The sequence below is a fragment of the Callorhinchus milii genome, unplaced genomic scaffold (assembly GCF_018977255.1).
Source record: "Callorhinchus milii isolate IMCB2004 unplaced genomic scaffold, IMCB_Cmil_1.0 Scaffold18, whole genome shotgun sequence".
NCBI classification, from domain to species: domain Eukaryota; kingdom Metazoa; phylum Chordata; class Chondrichthyes; order Chimaeriformes; family Callorhinchidae; genus Callorhinchus; species Callorhinchus milii.
Window position 1 is genome coordinate 2,307,122 of NW_024704759.1, and position 17,932 is coordinate 2,325,053.

The window sequence follows — 17,932 nt, forward strand, 5'->3', positions numbered from 1 at the left end:
AACCAATGTTCCCAGGAATATCAATGTCCCATTTCCCCATCAACAGCCTCTACATTTTCAGCTGTGATTAATGTGATTACTTTCCCCTCCCTCTCCTCCATCTCCTCCCTCGCCTCCCCACGTCACCCCCACTCAGAGTGAATTCTGAGTTAGCAGCAAAGCAGGCATCTCCGGAGTTCTGAACTTGTGAGGACAATAATAATAATAATAATAATCCTTGCATTTGATATAGGGCCTTATATCATTGAGACGCCTCAATGCGCTTGACAGGATATACTGTAAATTGAATTTTGTTGGTGAAACGCGCCAGCTAATTGCGCACAGCAGCGTCCCACAAACAGTCTTGGGATTGAGTGACCACGTTATTATTTGAGGATGAGGAGGGAGCTCGGCCCTGGGTGGGAGGCTGGATGGAGGAATGCGAACTCACAGCAAATCTGCTTAGGATATAGGCGCCCGCTCCCACTCCGATCCCAATCACGTTCTGGATACTGCGGAGAAACCGGAAAAAAACGGAGTCAGAGACCGCCAGGGAGGAAGGGAGGGGGGGAGATCACTGGGAGGGGAGCTTGGATTCATCGCAAGCCACTGATAGGAACAGGAGGCCATTCAGCTCATCGAGTCTATTTCTGCTATATTTGATCGCGGCAGATTTTTTTCCTCTTTAATTCTCAAGTGTGTACCTCTCTCATTGTGAAAGCTCCCAGTGAAGCGAATTCTTCTCCACCCCCATTGCACACAGCAATTCTTTCTGTTCTCACGTCTGAACCGTCCTCTCTCTCTCTCTCTCTCTCTCGATTGCAAATTCGTCCCAAAAGGGAAAGAGTTATCGATGACTAAACCGTCAAATCCCTTTGTTAATTCAAAAATACCTCAGCCAAGTCACCTTATCCAACCTTTTTACAGCTTCAACTCTCAAGGAATGTAAACCACACCTCCTCTCCCCAGCCTCTCACCACCCGTGTGTTATTAACCCCGGCCTTGCACCCCCAGCTTGGGTCCAAACTCCTGACTGTCCAGTGCCTTGGGATGTCCTCCCGACGTGGAAGGTGCTGTGTAACTGTATTATAGTGTATTGTATTATCTAGTGACTGCAGCTGGACTCACTTCAGATAGGTCAGGACTGACATCAGCATCTCAGCCATCTGATCCATGGTTGGATACAGGTACCTGAGGAGAGAGAGAGAGAGGCAGGTCAACGTTAAGTGCTTCCTGTCAAATCTTAGCCAATTGCAATCAAAATAATCAAACCAGACTTCGGGAGACGGAGAGAGAACTTTCACAGTGATTTCTTGAAACCTCTCAAAGCACTTCACAAGGTAATCACTCGAAGTGACCCTTTTTTGCGGGCAAAATTGTCAGTGATTTGCGCTAGCAAGTTTGACCCCCACCCCCCGTCCGGTTGGAATGCAATTGAATCTCTGTGTTAAACAAGCCGCGATAAAGAGAATATCTCACCCCGATGGGAAGGGTGGAGCGCCCTCTTGGTGACCGGGGGCATCCACGTGGCACACGGCAAAATGGTGCGTGATCTCCTGCATGTCCTCGAAGTTGAACAACGTGTTGAAGCACGACTTGTCTGGGACGGAAACAAGCCAAATGTGCAGTGAGTGAAGGCAACTCGTCCTCACAATACTCAACCCCCTCCTCGCTCCCTCCCCCAATCCAGGGAACAACCACAATAATAATCCTTCCGTTTGATATAGCGCCTGATCACCTCGGTTTAACGTTTCAGGTATTGCAACTCTCCCCCGACACTGCCCTGGACTGTCAGACCAGAGACTGTGCCAGTTCAAAGATACTTGAACCAAGGTAATGATGTGTAGCGCCTGTTTTTTGTAGGCAAAGGTGGGTGTGATTTACATTAGCAAGTTTGACCTACTCCCCACCCACCCCCGCCCGCCCGTCCAAACAGCAATGAATGAGCAATTTATCTGGGTGGGGCGTTCGTTGGTCAGGACAACTTGAACCGAGAGGCGAGAATGCTGTCAACTGAGCCAGGCTGACACCTGGGCTGGCGATAAACTGGGAGAAAAACTCAAGTCTCTTTGGAAACGGAGGCTGTGGAAAGGTGGGGTGGGGTGGGGTAGGGTGGGGGGGTGGGAGAGGAATGGGGGGGGGTCTTTTCATGTCCACCCGAAAGACAAAACAGACGGGAAAGAAGGGAGAAACGACACAAAATAAAAGGTTTCAAAAACCGGTACGTACGGTTCAGGCCGATGTCGTGAAAGGTCACGATGACGGGCCTGTTGCCCTTCGGGGCCCCCCGCATGGTGACGTGCAGCATGCCGTGAGCTGTCTCGATCTCATGCTCCTGTGGGAGGGAAAGGCACAGGTCATCCCCTTTCTCTTGCCCCTCCCCACCACTCTCTCTCTCTGGGTTTCCCCTCGATGCCCCAATTACCAATGCACGGACCCAATTCCTACAAACAATTTAAGAGCGTTTACTATGCTGCACGTAAAGCTAAGGCTGGTGCTCAGTTTCATGCGCCCCCTTATGCAACAGTCTTTCAATTGTAACTCACATACAATCCTAATGACGATACAATACAAATTTATATCTATATAGCGCCTTTCACATCGGGAGGACGTCTCAAGGCACCCACTTACTTGCCCACACGTACTTTATTTATGGTTTAGGGTGTCTGATACATGAGCCCTCACTAGGTGGATGGTAGGTAGGTACCAGGAACTCCCTTGTGAGCTTCCTGATGGGCATCGCAGCTCGGCATGAAATACGTGAGAGCATTGTTGCCATCTTCTTGTCCACAGCTCGGGCACACACGCACTTACTTACATGACGTGACTTGCCACGAACGGAAAAAGCCAACATTCTTTAAAGAGACGGGCTCCGCTAGCCACCGCGGTTTAACCCGTTTGACACTCACCGTCCCGGCAAGCGAGCAGTCAATCTCCCGCAGCTCCAGAAAGCCTGACATTGTGGGCCGATCGATTGTCAGAGACACCAAGGGCTTTCCCTGAAAGTTTTGTGCCGATCCGATGTTGTGTGTGTGCGTGCGTGTTCGAGTCCTTCCTTGGCGCTGACTGCAACGCTCAGCAACTGGGTGCCTTAGAGCCGCCACGAGGTAAATCTCCACCCGTTTAAGCTGATTGGATTAGTGAAGGTCGGATCTGGATTTCCAAGGGGTAGTGACAGGCCAGAACGCACATAACCCACCCCAGACCTCACCGCCCATGTTAAGGGAATAACAGCGTCTTATTTCAGCCTCGCCACACAGAAAACATTCGCTAACCCTGATTTGGAGAACGTGGGGAGCGCTTTGCAACCTTTTGCCTTTCCTCCCGGTCTTAGCTCTTCGCCGTGGAATGTTAAAGCCGCCGGTGATTAGTGGGTACTGTGATGGCAGAGCTGGTTTCTATGGCAACCCCGTAACCCAGCATCCAAACACTGGGAGGTCCGACAAGTGAGTAACTAAGCGATGACTCTGAGACAGAAGCAAAGGCAGAACGAAGCCAAAAGGCTTTCGTCTTCTGTGCTGGGAATAAACGTGGACGTTTAACAATACAGCCTCGCCTTTGATACAGCGCCTCATCGCGTCATCGACGCTTCTCAAAGCGCTCCCTGGGAGTTTTATTTATTTTTATTTTGTGTTTGTATTTTTGGCACAGAGGGAGTCCGCTCGATCCCTGGGCCACCGCTAACTCTGTTTTGACCAAAATCGCCGTTTGTTTTTATTCATCCCACTTTCGGGCTCTTTCCCGCCTCCCTGAATAGTTTTCACTCGGGACAAGTTTAGGGTGTTCGCTTTTGAACGGTGCGATTGAACTGGCCTCAGCATCCACTCGTGGCGATCAACTCAAGCCTCAGCCCAACAATCCTCTGGGTGAACAAACTCCTGTCAGCCTCATGAAATATATTGTAAAGTCAATTGATGGTATATCGTGTGGGCGAAACACGGCAGCTAATTGCGCTCGGCAGTCTAATTTCTCTGCTAACAACCGGAGAGTGTGTCCGCTTGCTGCTCAATCCCCAATTAAAGCAAACAGTTTTTTTCTCCCCTGTTACCTCGCCTTGCCCTTTCACAATCTCATCCTGTCTCCTCTCCATTTTCTCTCCTCCCTAGTAAAGAGAGGCTGTGTTTAGACCTGGTCTCCACGCAGCAGAACAGAGCACAAAACAGCACACAGCCCCTTGCATGCTAATGAGTGGGTTTCATTGCGCACATTGTTTCAAAGATTGATTTCATTTGAATTATTGGCTGGTGACAGCAGCCTCTGACAGTTTTGCTCGCTCACTTGCTCGCCAGGCTGTGTGCGGCAGTGAGAAATGCCAGCTGCCTTCGATCCTTTACTAAAGCCTCTCACTCTATCCAGGATTACCCGCAAATCTGCAACATAACACATGAGTGACCGCGAGCACACAGGACGCTTCTGTTGTAACGCAATCAGAGCTCCAACCCTGGGATTTGTGGCTCGGTGCTCCAATGATTTGAATACTGAGTGCCCGCCCCCCCCACCCCCCCGTAGCGTAGTGGTTAGCACGCTCGTCTTGCAAGCGAGATGACCTGGTTTTGATTCCTGGCAGAACAAAACCTTAGGCAACTTTCCTTACTCCACACTCCTCTGTTTACCGAGCAGTAAGTAGGAAACTGGTTGTTAGTTGATTGGCGGATCTCTTTCCAGGGTAATAATCCCTCCAAAAAAATGAAATAAATTTGGTCACTCTACCCACAAATGTTGGCTAGAGTCCCCCAAATAATCCCCAAATAAAATCGGTTGTTCACTCCATGACTGTTTGTGGGACGCTGCTGTGCGCAATTGTACTGCCGTGTTTCGCACACAAAATGCACAGTCACTCCACTTTACAATATATTCTGTGAAGCGCTTTGAGACAGCTCATGACACGATAAGGCGCTATATAAAAATCAAGGAATATTATTATTTACTATAATTACCATTGATGTACCGAGTCACCATTTACTCCCCTTTATTCCCATTCAGGGAGCAGGAATAATATGAGTTCTGTGGATTATGTTGTCAGCAATTGTCAGCAATCGTCAACACTACAGAGATTCCCCCTCTCCCCACCTCACATTCTCAAGGTCCAATTACCTCCTGGTGTAGATTTATTTCTGTGTGAGGTTCTGGGGCTATTTAGCCATGTTTTGGGGGTGGGGGGGGGGGGGCACGGGAGAGAAAGAAGGGAAATATTGCAACCAAATCCCTAATGTGTAGTTAGGGTAACATTGGGTTTCAGTAGCTGGACAATAATAACACTCTCTGGAAATAGGCAATGGAGTGGGGGTGGAGAGGGCACCTATGTTAAGGAGACAATGCAAATGGAGGATGATGATGATGTGGAAATAGCTGCGGAGCTCACCTGGCAGTCAAAGTCTTGGAAATTCCTCGCCGAGTTCTGCAGTGATGGAGAGGAAAAGAGAGCGAGAGAAAGAAAGAGAGAGAACAAGAGAAAGGCGTCAATAACCTAATTAATTGCCACCCAGGAGAGGGTTATCAATTCAGCCAGTCGGCCACAGTTAAAGTCAATGGGAGATAAGTCTCACTGCATTAACCGACAGTGGCAACCAGTGATAATGAAGTGTCCCCCATACACGCGTTGCTCTATAGCCTGTTACTGTGTGAATGATGATGCACAGAGAGAGAGAGATAAACAAAAATTGCTCTGTGAAGTAATCAGTGGAGATTGAGTCTATTTTTAAACCACTTTTATCCAAGGTTTCTCCCTCCTCTTTCCCACCATTGACAAATTAGTTCATAATAATAATAATCCTTGTGTTTGCTATAGGGCCTTATCAAGTCGTCGAGACTCCTCAAAGCGCTTCACAAGATACACTGTAAAGTGGAGTGACTGTGTATTTTGTGGGCGAAACGCGACAGTTCAATTGCGCACAGCAGCGTCCCACAAATAGTCATGGAGTGAACGACCAATTTTATTTGGGGGATTGTTGGCCAGGGACACTGGGAGAGAGAGAAACTCCTTTCTCTTTTCAAACAGCGCCATAGGATCTTTAAATTCCATCTGAACAGGCAGACGGGACCTTGGTTTAACATCCCACCTGAAGGACTCCACCTCCGACAATGCGGCAACGCCCCCAGCATTGCATTGGAGCATTAGCTCTTAGACTATGCGATTCCAAGGACCATCGTGGGGCTCGAACCCACAAACCTTCTGACTCAGAGGCGAGAGCGCTACCATTGCCCCACGCTAACCCCCTTCCCCCATCCCAGTAACAAAGCACATTATTTTCCTCCTCTTAACCCCGACAGCAGTGAGTGTGTCTAAGGAGCGTCAGGAACGCCCGCCTACCTGCTCACTTTGCTTTATGAGAACAAGTCCGTCCCTTACCCCATCCGTCAGTAGTGGTTTAATCTCTGTCAGCTGCACGTCCTGGAGTTCCTCCATTGTACAGAGCGCTGGAGCACAAAGCCAAGCACTGCTCCCAAGCAGGCAAGGTCACTGTAACACAGAGGAGAGAAGATAATAATAATATTAATAATAATAAAACACAACAGAAGTTGCTAGGGACACTTAGCAGCATCTATGGAGAGAGGAAAGTAACCTTTCGTCATCGACCGCAAATGTTAACTCACTTTCCTCTCTCCCCAGTGTCCCAGCGACGTCTGCTTTTAATGCAGATTTCCAGCATCTGCAGTGTTTTGCCTTTTGACAATAATAATAATAATCCTTGCATTTGCTACAGCGCTTCAGCATGTTGTTGAGATGTCTCAAAGCGCTTTGCAGGATGTATTGTAAAGATAGTGTGTCATTTGAGTTTAGAAGGTATGGTGGGCGGGATGATCTGATTGAGGTGTTTCACGACCGTCCTTCAGTTAAATGTTTCACATGATAAAGGGATTCGATAGGGTATCTACAGAGAAACTATTTCCTTTGTTGGTAGTTGGAGGGAATCCAGAACAAGGGGGGGCATCATCTTAAAATTAGAGCCAGGCTATTTTAAGAGTGAAATCATGAAGCATTTTTTCATGGAAATCTGGAACTCTCCCCCAAAATGTCTGTGGACATTGGATCCATTCAAATTTTCAAGACTGAGGTGGATAGATATTTGTGAGGTCAGGGTATCCAGGGATATGGGACAAAGGCGGGTAAATGGAGTTGAGATACAGATCAGCCGCAATCTGATAGAATGTCGGAACAGGCTCGAGGGGCTGAATGTCCTACTCCTGTTTCTACGTTCTTATGTTCCTATGTCACACGACCGTCCTTCAGTTAAATGGGGCAGACGTTAATCATTGACTGTTCTGCCGTGTGTTTTACTGTGAAGGTCTTGCACTGACTCACGGGAATTGCAGATTAATGCAACTCAAGTCACCTGTTCTGTGCAATGACACTGCACCCCCTCTCTCAGCAATGACATCCCTCTCACTGAGGAACCACAGTCCTGGTACCTTTCACAAGTCAAGCAAATTTAGCGAGTCCGATGATGGAGAGTTATTTTGAGTGTTTAAAAACAATTAAATGTTAATTAATCATCTACAAGGAACAGACACAGAGTATGTGCCTTTCTCTCTCTGTCTTGATCAGTGAGAGAGATCAGTGTGTGAGACACAGTCTCTACTGCTCTCTCCTGGAGATCAGTGTGTAAAGCACTCAGTCTGCACTGCTCTCTCTTCCCCTGGAGATCAACAAAACAACAACTTGCATTTATATAGCGCTCTTCACACAGGGCAGCATTTTGGAGCGCTTATCGGTGTGGAACCTGACACTGAGCCGGGGAGGGGGAGGAAGGAAGGAGGTGACCAAAAGTACGGTCGAAGAGGAAGGCCTTCAGTCGTGATCTGAAAATGGAGAAGGAGGGGTGGGGCAAGGTGGAGGGATGGAAGGAGAGAGTTACAAAGCTTCAGGGCGTAGTGGCTGAAAGCACGGCCATCGATGGTGGAGCTGAGGGGATGAGCAGGAAGCCAGAGCCGGCTGAGTGGAGGCGGCGGGTGGTGGAGTGGGGAGAAAGCAGAGAGGTAGGGAAGGTGCCAGAGCGTGAAGCGATTTATAGATAAGTGTTAGTGTGTGAGACACAGCCTCCTGTAATGGTCTCTCTGCTGGTGATCAGAAGGCAGTGACAATGCCATCTCACAGACAGTGGCAGGTTTCCAGGCAACACCAAATCAATATAAATAAAATGTGCAAGTCTTACGTACTTAAAATAATTACAATGTGTTTCCGAATCTGGAGCAGCGAGAGATGGGACCAGATGGGGCTGTTGAGAGGATCAGATAATCACTGGAACAAATGGGAACGCTGAGGAATAAAACCTGGGATTTGTGTCTTTTTAACGTGATTAAAGAGAAATGGGAACTTGCGAACAAGTTCTAAAGCCTACTTCACTTGTATCTAAAAAAATCTGCATGCCCGGCAGTCCTTAAAAAACAATATAATAATAATAGTTGCATTCTATATAGTGCCTTTTGATGTCGTTGAGACATCCCAAAGCACTTCACAGAACATCCTGTAGAGTGGGTTTACTGTGTATTTTGTGGGTGAAACGCGGCAGCTAATTGGGCACAGCAGCGTCCCACAAACAGTCGTGTATTGAAGTGACCAATTAGTTTTATTTTGAGGGATTATTACTCCCGGAAAGCGATCCGCGAATCAACTAACAAGCGGGTTCCTACTGACTGCTGGATAAACAGAGGCGCGTGTGTGGAGTAAGGAAACCTGCCAAAGGGTTCGCCCTGACCCATCCGGGGATCGAAACTGGGTCACCTCGCTTGCGATGTGAGTGCGCTAACCAATGCGCTACAGAAAAAAATCACGGCGTTTGCAGATGCGGAGGTGGTGGAGGCCGCAATTTCCGGACACTTGGATAATCAGTTGGGTGACCGCCACGCGGAACATTCCGGGAATCAACAGGGACAGGGACTTAAAGAGTCGTCAGCTTTTTAATCTGCGCTCCACTCCCCCTTAGCAGCCTGTCACAGCCTGGGCCAAAAGGCCGCCCTGGCACAGAATACGGTATTGTTCTCCCTTAGAACAGAGAAGGTCAAGGGGAGATTTAATAGAGGTGTTCAAAATGATGCGAGGTTTTGATAAGAGTCGGTAGGGAGAAGTTGTTTCCTCTGGCAGGTGGGTTGGTAACCAAGAGAATTTTTTTTAAAATCCACACAGAGTTGTTACGATCTGGAATGCACTGGTGGAAGCAGATTTGATCGTAGATCTCGAAAGGGAATTGGAGAGATACTTGAAAAGGAAAGATTTTTGGGGACTAGTTGGTTAACTCTTTCAAAGAGCCAGCACAGGCATGATGGGCCAAATGGCCTCCTTCAGTGCGGTAAGATTCTTTGATTCTAATTAAGCCCTGGGGAACGAGACTCAGCGACTCTCTCACAACGCTGGCACAGGCACACAGCAAACCTCCTCCTCCTCCTGTGCTGTAACAATTCTAGAATTCCTTAGAGAAGTCAACCGCATCAAACATACTATGTTTTGCACTCGCACTCGCTGACTTACTCCTGCCCCCTGATCTCTGCTCATTGCCCCTGCACCACGAAACCAGAACACCAGGTTGTTGGTCGACTGGTGGATCGCTTTCCCCAGGTAATAATCTCTCCCCACAAAAAATGTGGTCTCTCAATCCACCACTGTTTGTGAGACACTGCCGTGTGCAATTGTCTGCTGGGTTTCACCCACAAAACACACAAGTCAATTCACTTTACAGTATATTCTGTGAAGCGCTTTGAGACGTCTCAACGACATGATTAGGCACTATATCAAACGCAGGGATTATTATTATTACTATTATTATAACATTAGCAAAGCTGCCTCTGTTTCAAATGGCAACATGGTTGGATTACCCAGTGAGACAGATATTCCCTCACCTGCCATCACAGACTCTGAGTCAGACTTCCAAATCAGTGCTTAATTGCAGACAATTTTATCTGTGAGTTCAAGTGGAGAGTCGAGATGGCTCAACCTCTGTTTCGCTTAAGACACGTACAGCCCTTCACTTTGGCTCTTGGGTTAAAAGAGCGTCACATCTTAATATGCTATTCAGGATTGAGGTGGTTTCAAAGAAACCTGGAGTCACCCCCTCCCACTTGCTCCCCTTCTCGTCTCAGCATCCAACTCTACCACTGGGAAGCGCTTTGAAGTAATAATAATAATAATAATAAGGAAGAGGGTATTAACCCCTCAACAAAAATTTGGTCACTCAATTCACGACTGTTTACAGGGCAAATTGGCTGCCGTGTTTCTCCCACAAAATATACAATAAATTCACTTTACAGTATATTCTGTGAAGCGCTTTGAGACCTCTCAACGATGTGATAAGGCGCTGTATCAAATGCAAGGATTATTATTATTTGATACACTGCCCTATGTGAAGGGAGCAATTTGTTGTTGTTTATCCTGATTTATATCCCCCCCACCCCCCTCCATCTCAGAATTTACCCCAAATTCTGTTCGACCGTGCCTTTGGTCTCCCTCCCACCTTTCTGCCTTCCTTCACCCCTACACCACCCCTCCCCCAATGCTCGGGCCCTGACATCTGACTGTTCAGGGCTTTGAAACGTACTCCCGACGTGAAAGGCACTCTATAAATGTCATTTTGTTGTTGTTGTTGAATCAGCCACTCGCCTCATCGTCACTCTAGGAGCCTCGTTACCACATTAGCCTCTGTTTAACAGCTAAAATTTCTAAATCAATCATGTTTTGAGAATTGACCTCAGCTTCTCTAATGACCCCACCCAGTCCACCTACAAATTCACAGTCACTACACCCGGCAGCAACTTCCCTGCTAGCGCTGTGTTTCAAGGCATTTTTTTACAGCTATTATTATGAAACAAAAGGATTAACATCGTGGGTGAGAACTCCTCATAGATTGTGAGCCTGTACTGACATCAGGTGAGGACAGGTTTGGATTCAGCTGTGATCCTAGTCTCCCCCACCCCCACCAGCAACACATAGCCTGACAACACTCACTGTCTGGGGTCAGCTGAGCAAAGTGTTTGTTGGGTGTCTGTTACACTGGCACAAGTCAGCACTTTCGGGAGAATGTGAGTAGAAAATTGGAGGCAGAAATATATAATACTATATGTATATATAATATGTATATATGTATATAATATATATGTATATATGTATATAAACTTCTGATTACTTGTCACACCAAGGGAAAGGAGTGGCGAGTTAGGCATGTGTATAAATACATCAATAACTGCAGCAGAGATATTGACAGCACGATGATTTAAGTGGTAGTGACAAGTTAAGCCGGGGTCGAGTTATTCGGAGTTTGCTTGTTTACGCTGTATATCAAGTATGGAATTTTATTAATAATTAAAATGAATCGACAGTGAATTTATCACGTGGCGGCACATGGATTGGATGCCACATTAGCAGTCAATGCCGCGCTGGTCATCGCTCGAGAATAAAGTGATCGTCTGCTCACTGGGAATCGCTGGGACTCGCTGGGATTCTTGGCTAATGGAGTCGCGTGCACAAAGCTGCTGGCTCAGCGGATGAGAGCTGGCTTGCAAGCCAGAAATTCCTGCTGAAACTGACACTCCACGGGTCAGGGTTTAAAGCGTGACAGCGAACTGGGGAATGACTGAGCATTCCTCCAAAAGCACAGCACCCACGCTCTACATCACAGGATATACTGTAAAGTTTATTAACATGATTAATAATTTCACCTGCAAAATACACAGTCAATCCATTTTACAATATATTCTGTGAAGCGCTTTGGGATGTCCCGACGACCTGATAAGGCGCTGTATCAAATGCAAGGATTATTATTATATTGTAATTTGAGCTAACATCAGAAATAATGGCCACAAAACATACTGTACTGTGAAAATCCAACTGGTTCACGAATGCCCTTCAGCCAAGGAAACCTGTTATCTGTGCCTGTCTAGCTGACCTTAAATGGCAAACGCACTCTGAAGTGGGCTGGCAAGTCATGAGAGAGAACGAACATCCCCACTGCTACCTTCTCAAGCCAAGCAGGTCCATGAATGCTGGCCAGCACCGCTTTCATCACAAAACAACAACAACTTGCATTTACACAGTACCCCTCACACAGGCGTGGGTACGGTCAAAGAGGAAGATCTTCAGGGGGGACCTGAAGATGGGGAAGGAAGGGGGCAAGGCGAAGTGTTTCGGGGAGCGTGGTCACTCAATCCATGATTATTTGTGGGACACTGCTGTGCACAATTGGCTGCCCCATTTCACCCACAACATACACAATCAATAATAATAATAATAATCCTTGCATTTGATATAGTGCCTTATCACGTCACTAACTCAAAGCATTTCACGGGATATACTGTAAAATGAATTGAATGTATATTTTGTGGACAAAATGCAGCAGCCTATTATGCACAGCAGCGTCCCACAAACAATCGTGGATTGAATGACCAAATTATAATTATTTTTTGAAGGGATTATTAACCTCGAAATCACCCAATTTTAACAACTAATTGCATTTAATTAAGAATTTTGCACCCATAGCCACCCTTTTCACCTGAAGACTTTAGGCTCGTGGTGAGACACCAGGCACGTCTCACTCCAGCGGCCAATCCCAATACAGGAGTCTGGGCAGCAGGTCCTGGGGAGGGGAGGTGTTGAACCGAGGAGATCAGCAAGTCACACAGGTGTGCCAGGCAGCCATGGGTCACTGGATGGAGGGCGAGAGGTCAGCCACTGTGGCTTGATGTTTGATCTCGTGTTTCTTTGCAGTGTTACTTCCCCCAGAACTTTGCCCCCTCCCTCCCTCTCGAAATCTAGGAAAGGTAAATAGGGAGCTCTGAGTGAGAATTAAAGGGTGGGGGAAGACAGCGCGAAGGATAGGAAAATAAGGACATTAACAACTGTATATATAGCAAGAAACTACTGTATTAGCTATTATTGTACCTGGAAGAGAGAAAGAGAGAGAGGAGAGAAAAATAATTTATACTCTCCCCCCACCACCCCCTCCAAGGTCAAAGCACACAAGGTGAAACGTTATTGAGAGTGCATTTCCTTGTAATGCAATCCCATTAAACATTTTCTAGAGGGGAGGAGAGAGGGGAGGGGAGGGCAGAGGGGGGGAAGGGAAAGAGATGAGACTTTGGGAAACTGCATCTCATCATGTTGACTTTCTTAACCAGCTGATCAGCCCAGGAAACCTCAAGCTTTCAGCAGAAGAAACGCAGCCACTGCAAGTCGCCGTCCTTTAATACATATCTGAAATGCTCGCAAGACAGAGGAAGGGAAGATGGGAGGAGGGAGTGAGGGGAGGAAGGAGGGAGGGATCGATAGATAGAGCGAAAGAGAGAGAAAGAAAGAGATCACATCCGTGTTTTTAAGACAAATTAAATCAGCTGAGAGATTGACGTGCAAGACACTGCGGTACATCATCACATGGAACTGGAACACATACACACACACATGCACACACGCTTGTTTGTATGTATGTATGTTTGTATGTATGTATGTATGTATGTGTGTGTATGTATGTATGTGTGTGTGACTGTGTCTTTATGTATGTGTCTCTGTGTCTGTCTCTATGTCTGTATGTGTGTGTGTGTGTCTGTGTGAGTCACTGTGTGTGTGTGTGTGTCTGTGTGTGTGTCTCTATGTCTGTGTCTGTGTGAGTCACTGTGTGTGTCTGTGTGTGTGTCTCTATGTCTGTGTCTGTGTGAGTCACTGTGTGTGTGTGTGTGTGTGTGTGTCTGTGTGTGTGTGTCTCTATGTCTGTGTGTGTCTGTGTGAGTCACTGTGTGTGTGTCTGTGTGTGTCTGTGTGAGTCACTGTGTGTGTGTCTCTATGTCTGTGTCTGTGTGAGTCACTGTGTGTGTGTGTGTGTGTGTCTGTGTGTGTCTGTGTGAGTCACTGTGTGTGTGTGTGTGACTGCACTGATCTCCTTGGCTGGTGTTTGCTCCTTATTATTTTGCTTGTCCATTTCCTCAGCAAAACCAGGCGAGTCCAATCCAACCAGAAGGGGCTCCAGGTTGGCAACAAATTAAGATTATACACCTCTTGGCCCCCTTAAACCACGCCTAAAGCCCACCCCAGGCTCAAACAGTACTCAAGGAAAGAGACACACGCATTAGACAGAGAGAGAGAGAGAGAGAGAGAGCGATGGATAAACAGATGGATAGATAGATAGATATGAACCCCCCCCCACCCCCACCCCGCCACCACTCCATCTCCTTTTGCAGTCTGTCCCTCGAGCAATTAAATCATATTGAGAAATATATTGATGCGTTTTCCAAACCCTGCGATTTTTATTTAAAAAAATTAAATGTATATATTTTATACATATATATATATATGTATACATAAAGAAAAGTCATGAATTCACTTGACACGCCAGCCAGACATTAAGCAGGTGGGTTGGAAGTGAATCGGATTGAAAAATAGAGCCGGTTCTGGATGGGAAATATTAACGACCAGATTCTCTCTCTCTCTCTCTCTCTCTGTCACACACACAGTGTGTGTGAGAGAGAGAGAGAGAAAGAGAGACAGAGAACGAAAGAGAAAAGGAGAAAGAGAGAGAGAGAGAGAGAGAGAATCAGAGGCAATGTATCCATTAATGTATCAATTCTTCGGTACTGTATCATTAATGTATCTGTTCCCAACGCGTCGGACACTAAATGTCTTGACAGCGATACAATGTATCCACTCAGACACCAACACAACGCGTATCGATCGCGACACAATGTATCCACAGATGTATCGGTGCAAATGTATCCGCGAATGTGTCCACCCCCAATAAATGTGGATACAATGTATCCACAAATGTATCGGTTTTCCCCCCAATACTCACCGGGCACTGAGAACTGAAATGCTGCCCTCCCCGGACCCCCCGCAGCTCAGCTCTCTGCCGAGTCACTCTCCGGTCCCCCGGTGTCAGTCTGTGACCGACTGAGGACTGACTCCACGTTGTCTCCGCTTCTCTGATGGCGAATGATCTCACGCCCCGACTGAACATCGGGGGCTGCGTCACCGAGAGAGGGAGGAGGAAGCCCAGTGGCTCTGGGCTGGGAGGGGAGGGGAGGGGGGGGGGGGGGGAGGGGTGAGGGGGAGGAGGGAGGGAGGGGAGGGGAGGAGACACGACCAACCGCAATGGAAGCGTCACTGTGTATATGTGTGTGTGTGTATATGGTAACTGAGAAATACTGTACCTCCATATCCAGCGAACTGCTTCTTCCCTCTCTGTGATTCTGGTGTGTGGGGGTGGAGGGGGTTGTGTGGGGTGGGGGGGGGGGAGGGGGTTGTGTGGGGTGGGGGGGGGGAGGGGGTGAGGTTACATGTTAATGTAATAAAAATCTTTGCATTCGATATAGCAAGCGCCTTCTTATCACGTCTTCGAGACGTCTCAAAGCGCTTCGCAGAATACACCCGTGAAGTGGATTGGCTATATTTTGGGGGGGGGGGTTTGAAACGCTGCAGCCAATTACGCCCACGTCGTCCCCACAAACAGCCGTGGATTGAGTGACCACGTTATTATTTTTTACAATTTTTTTCAAGGGATTATTACCCCAGGAAGAGCGATTCGTCAACCAACGAACAACCGGGTTTCCCATTCGCTGCTACGTAACCAGGCGTGCGGAGTAAGGAAACTTGCCTAAGGTTTCGCCCAGACCGGCAATCAAACTCGCGTCCTCTCGCTTACGACCACAACAACTTGCGTTTATATAGCGCCCTTCACACAGGGTAGTGTCCCAGAGCGCTTGACAGTGGCGGAATCTGACACCAAGCGAGGGAGAGAGGTATNGGGGGGAGGTGACCATAAGTACGATCAAAAAGGAAGGTCTTTGAGGCACGATTTGAAGGAAGGGAGGGAGGGGGCATGGCGGAGGGATCGAAGGAGAGAGTTACAGAGTTTCGGGGCATAGTGGGTGTAGGGATGGCTGCCAATGGTGGAGCGGAGGGGACGAGGGACAAACAGGAGGCTGGAGCCAACCAAGTGGAGGCAGTGTGTGGTGGAGTGAGGGGTAAACAGTTTGAATAGGGAGGGAGGTGCCAGGGTATGAAGGGATATGAAAATGAGTGAGGAACTTGAAATTGATCCTTTCGGTAACTGGGAGCCAGTATAGCCAGTCAAGGACTGCGGTGATGGGGGTACAGAGTTTTATGTGGGTGAGTATCCAGGCAGTGGAGTTTGGGATTAATTGTATTTTGTGTATAGTGGAGCGGGGAGACCAGCGAGGAATTGGAATAGTCCAGCTGGGAAGTGAAGAAGGTCTGGACGAGGGTTTTGGCTGCGTTGGCTATGAGGTATGGACGGAGGCGGGCAATATAACGGAGTGGGAAAAAAATCGGTCCTGGTCAGGGAACAGATGTGGGGGGTAGAAAAGAAAGCTTACGAGGTGAGTGCTCTAAACACTAAGCTACAGGACTCCACAATTGACTCCATAAATAGCCAACGACACTGGCAGAAACTCCCATTTCATTTTCATTAGACCAAGTCCTGCTGTGGGTATTGAACCCACAGCCTTCGATTTCAGAGGTGAGAACGCTGCCCACTGAGCCGGGCTGATAATTATCACATTGAATGACTCTTGAAACTATGCTAATTTCACATCTATCATAAAACAGTCTTGCATTTCGAAGTAGATGGCCAAAAATAAACAGCTGGTGCTGGGAAACGCTACTGATATCTTTGCAAACAACTCATCTTCCAGGAGATACGCAGGGGATTACAGGATTACTGGTCTTTCTACCGAATCACGAGTCTCCTGGTAACGGATGATTATAAACAGGGATATGAGATCACTCCTAAATATCATCACTGGCAGCTGAGGGTTGGTAGAGATTAATGAAAGGCAGCGATTAGTAAGTACACAGTGAACAAACTGCTTCACCCAAACTTCTGCTCAGCCTGAATCACTGCCTCTTTCTGTGACAACGTTAGCTTTCGATGTTCCTTGCATTTGATATAGCGCCTTGTTGAGGCGTCTCAAAGTGCTTCACTAAATGTACTGCAAAGTGGAGTGACTGTGTCTTTTGTAGGTGAAACGCAGCAGACAGTTGCGCACAGCAGCATCCCACAAACACTCCTGAAGCGAATGGCCAACTACTTGTAGCTGATAACAATAAACTCAAAGGGGGTGGGAAAGTGGTGAGGGTAATTTGAGACACACATCCTGGGTGAAAGGTGCAAATGTGAATGCAAGCTGTTGCGTAAAGAACAACAAATTACAATTGTGCAATGCCTTTCACGTCGGGAGGACATCCCGAAATGCATACTTGTGGTCAGTTCCAAACGTACAAGAACGAACAGTGGTACAGTACATTATTTCTCGAGGTGGGTGGTTTGCTGGAGTTACACAGCACACGCAGGGCAGTGGACGTAACGCGCTATTCTTTACTCGGAATCCCAAAGAGCTTATGAATAATTGAGCTGCAGCAACTGTGGCGGTTGGGAGTGGTAACAGCCTGATGCAACCCTCTAATTACAGCACCAGCTCAGTTGCTGCCTTAAGGGCACCATCACATAGTCACCGCATCGCAGCTCGCTGCAAAAAGGCAGACTTTTACTCTATGATACTCCTTACATTTAATTTAACGTCCGGTCACGTCACTGACACGTCCTAAAGCGCTTCACAGCGCATACGGTAAAATGAATTGTGTGTATATTTTGTGGGGGAACAACAATATACATTCAATGAAGAGCTTTGAGATGTCCTTCCAGTGTGATAAGGCGCTACATGTATATATATATATAAATATAATAAATTGGTCACTTCAACCCACGACTGTCTGTGGGACGCTGCTGTGCACAATTGGCTGCCGCGTTTCGCCCACAAAATGCACAGTCACTACACTTTGCAATATAGCGAATGAGACGTGATAAGGCGCTGTATCGAATGCCAGGATTAGTATTAATTATTATTACAATAAATTCACGGATTATTATGATTTGTTATTAAATGGCCACAGATGGGAATCTGCGCATGCGCCGGCGGGGCAGGAGGGACGGGACCACCGCGATCGCTTCCGGGTTTGGGACTC

At 47.4% G+C, this 17,932-nt stretch overlaps 1 protein-coding gene across 9 annotated transcripts in view; it reads right to left on the minus strand.

Annotated features, from left to right (window-relative positions):
* LOC103189914 (protein NDRG3) overlaps positions 1-14,916 on the minus strand; it is a 37,890-nt gene extending 22,974 nt beyond the window's left edge. For 3 of the 9 annotated variants that reach the window (XM_042341676.1, XM_042341678.1, XM_042341675.1), the window contains exons 1-7: positions 14,742-14,916; positions 6,290-6,439; positions 5,342-5,377; positions 2,209-2,314; positions 1,459-1,579; positions 1,108-1,170; positions 431-491 (exon numbers count right to left, since the gene is read on the minus strand). In XM_042341676.1, the coding sequence (XP_042197610.1) occupies positions 431-491; positions 1,108-1,170; positions 1,459-1,579; positions 2,209-2,314; positions 5,342-5,377; positions 6,290-6,385 (483 nt within the window). In that variant the 5' untranslated portion in view covers positions 6,386-6,439; positions 14,742-14,916. Of the gene's footprint in view, positions 1-430; positions 492-1,107; positions 1,171-1,458; positions 1,580-2,208; positions 2,315-2,888; positions 3,424-5,341; positions 5,378-6,289; positions 6,440-14,741 lie in introns of those variants that run through there. The other 6 variants (XM_007910474.2, XM_042341679.1, XM_042341682.1 and 3 more) reach the window with 5 other exon arrangements.
* Positions 14,917-17,932: the final 3,016 nt, after the last annotated feature.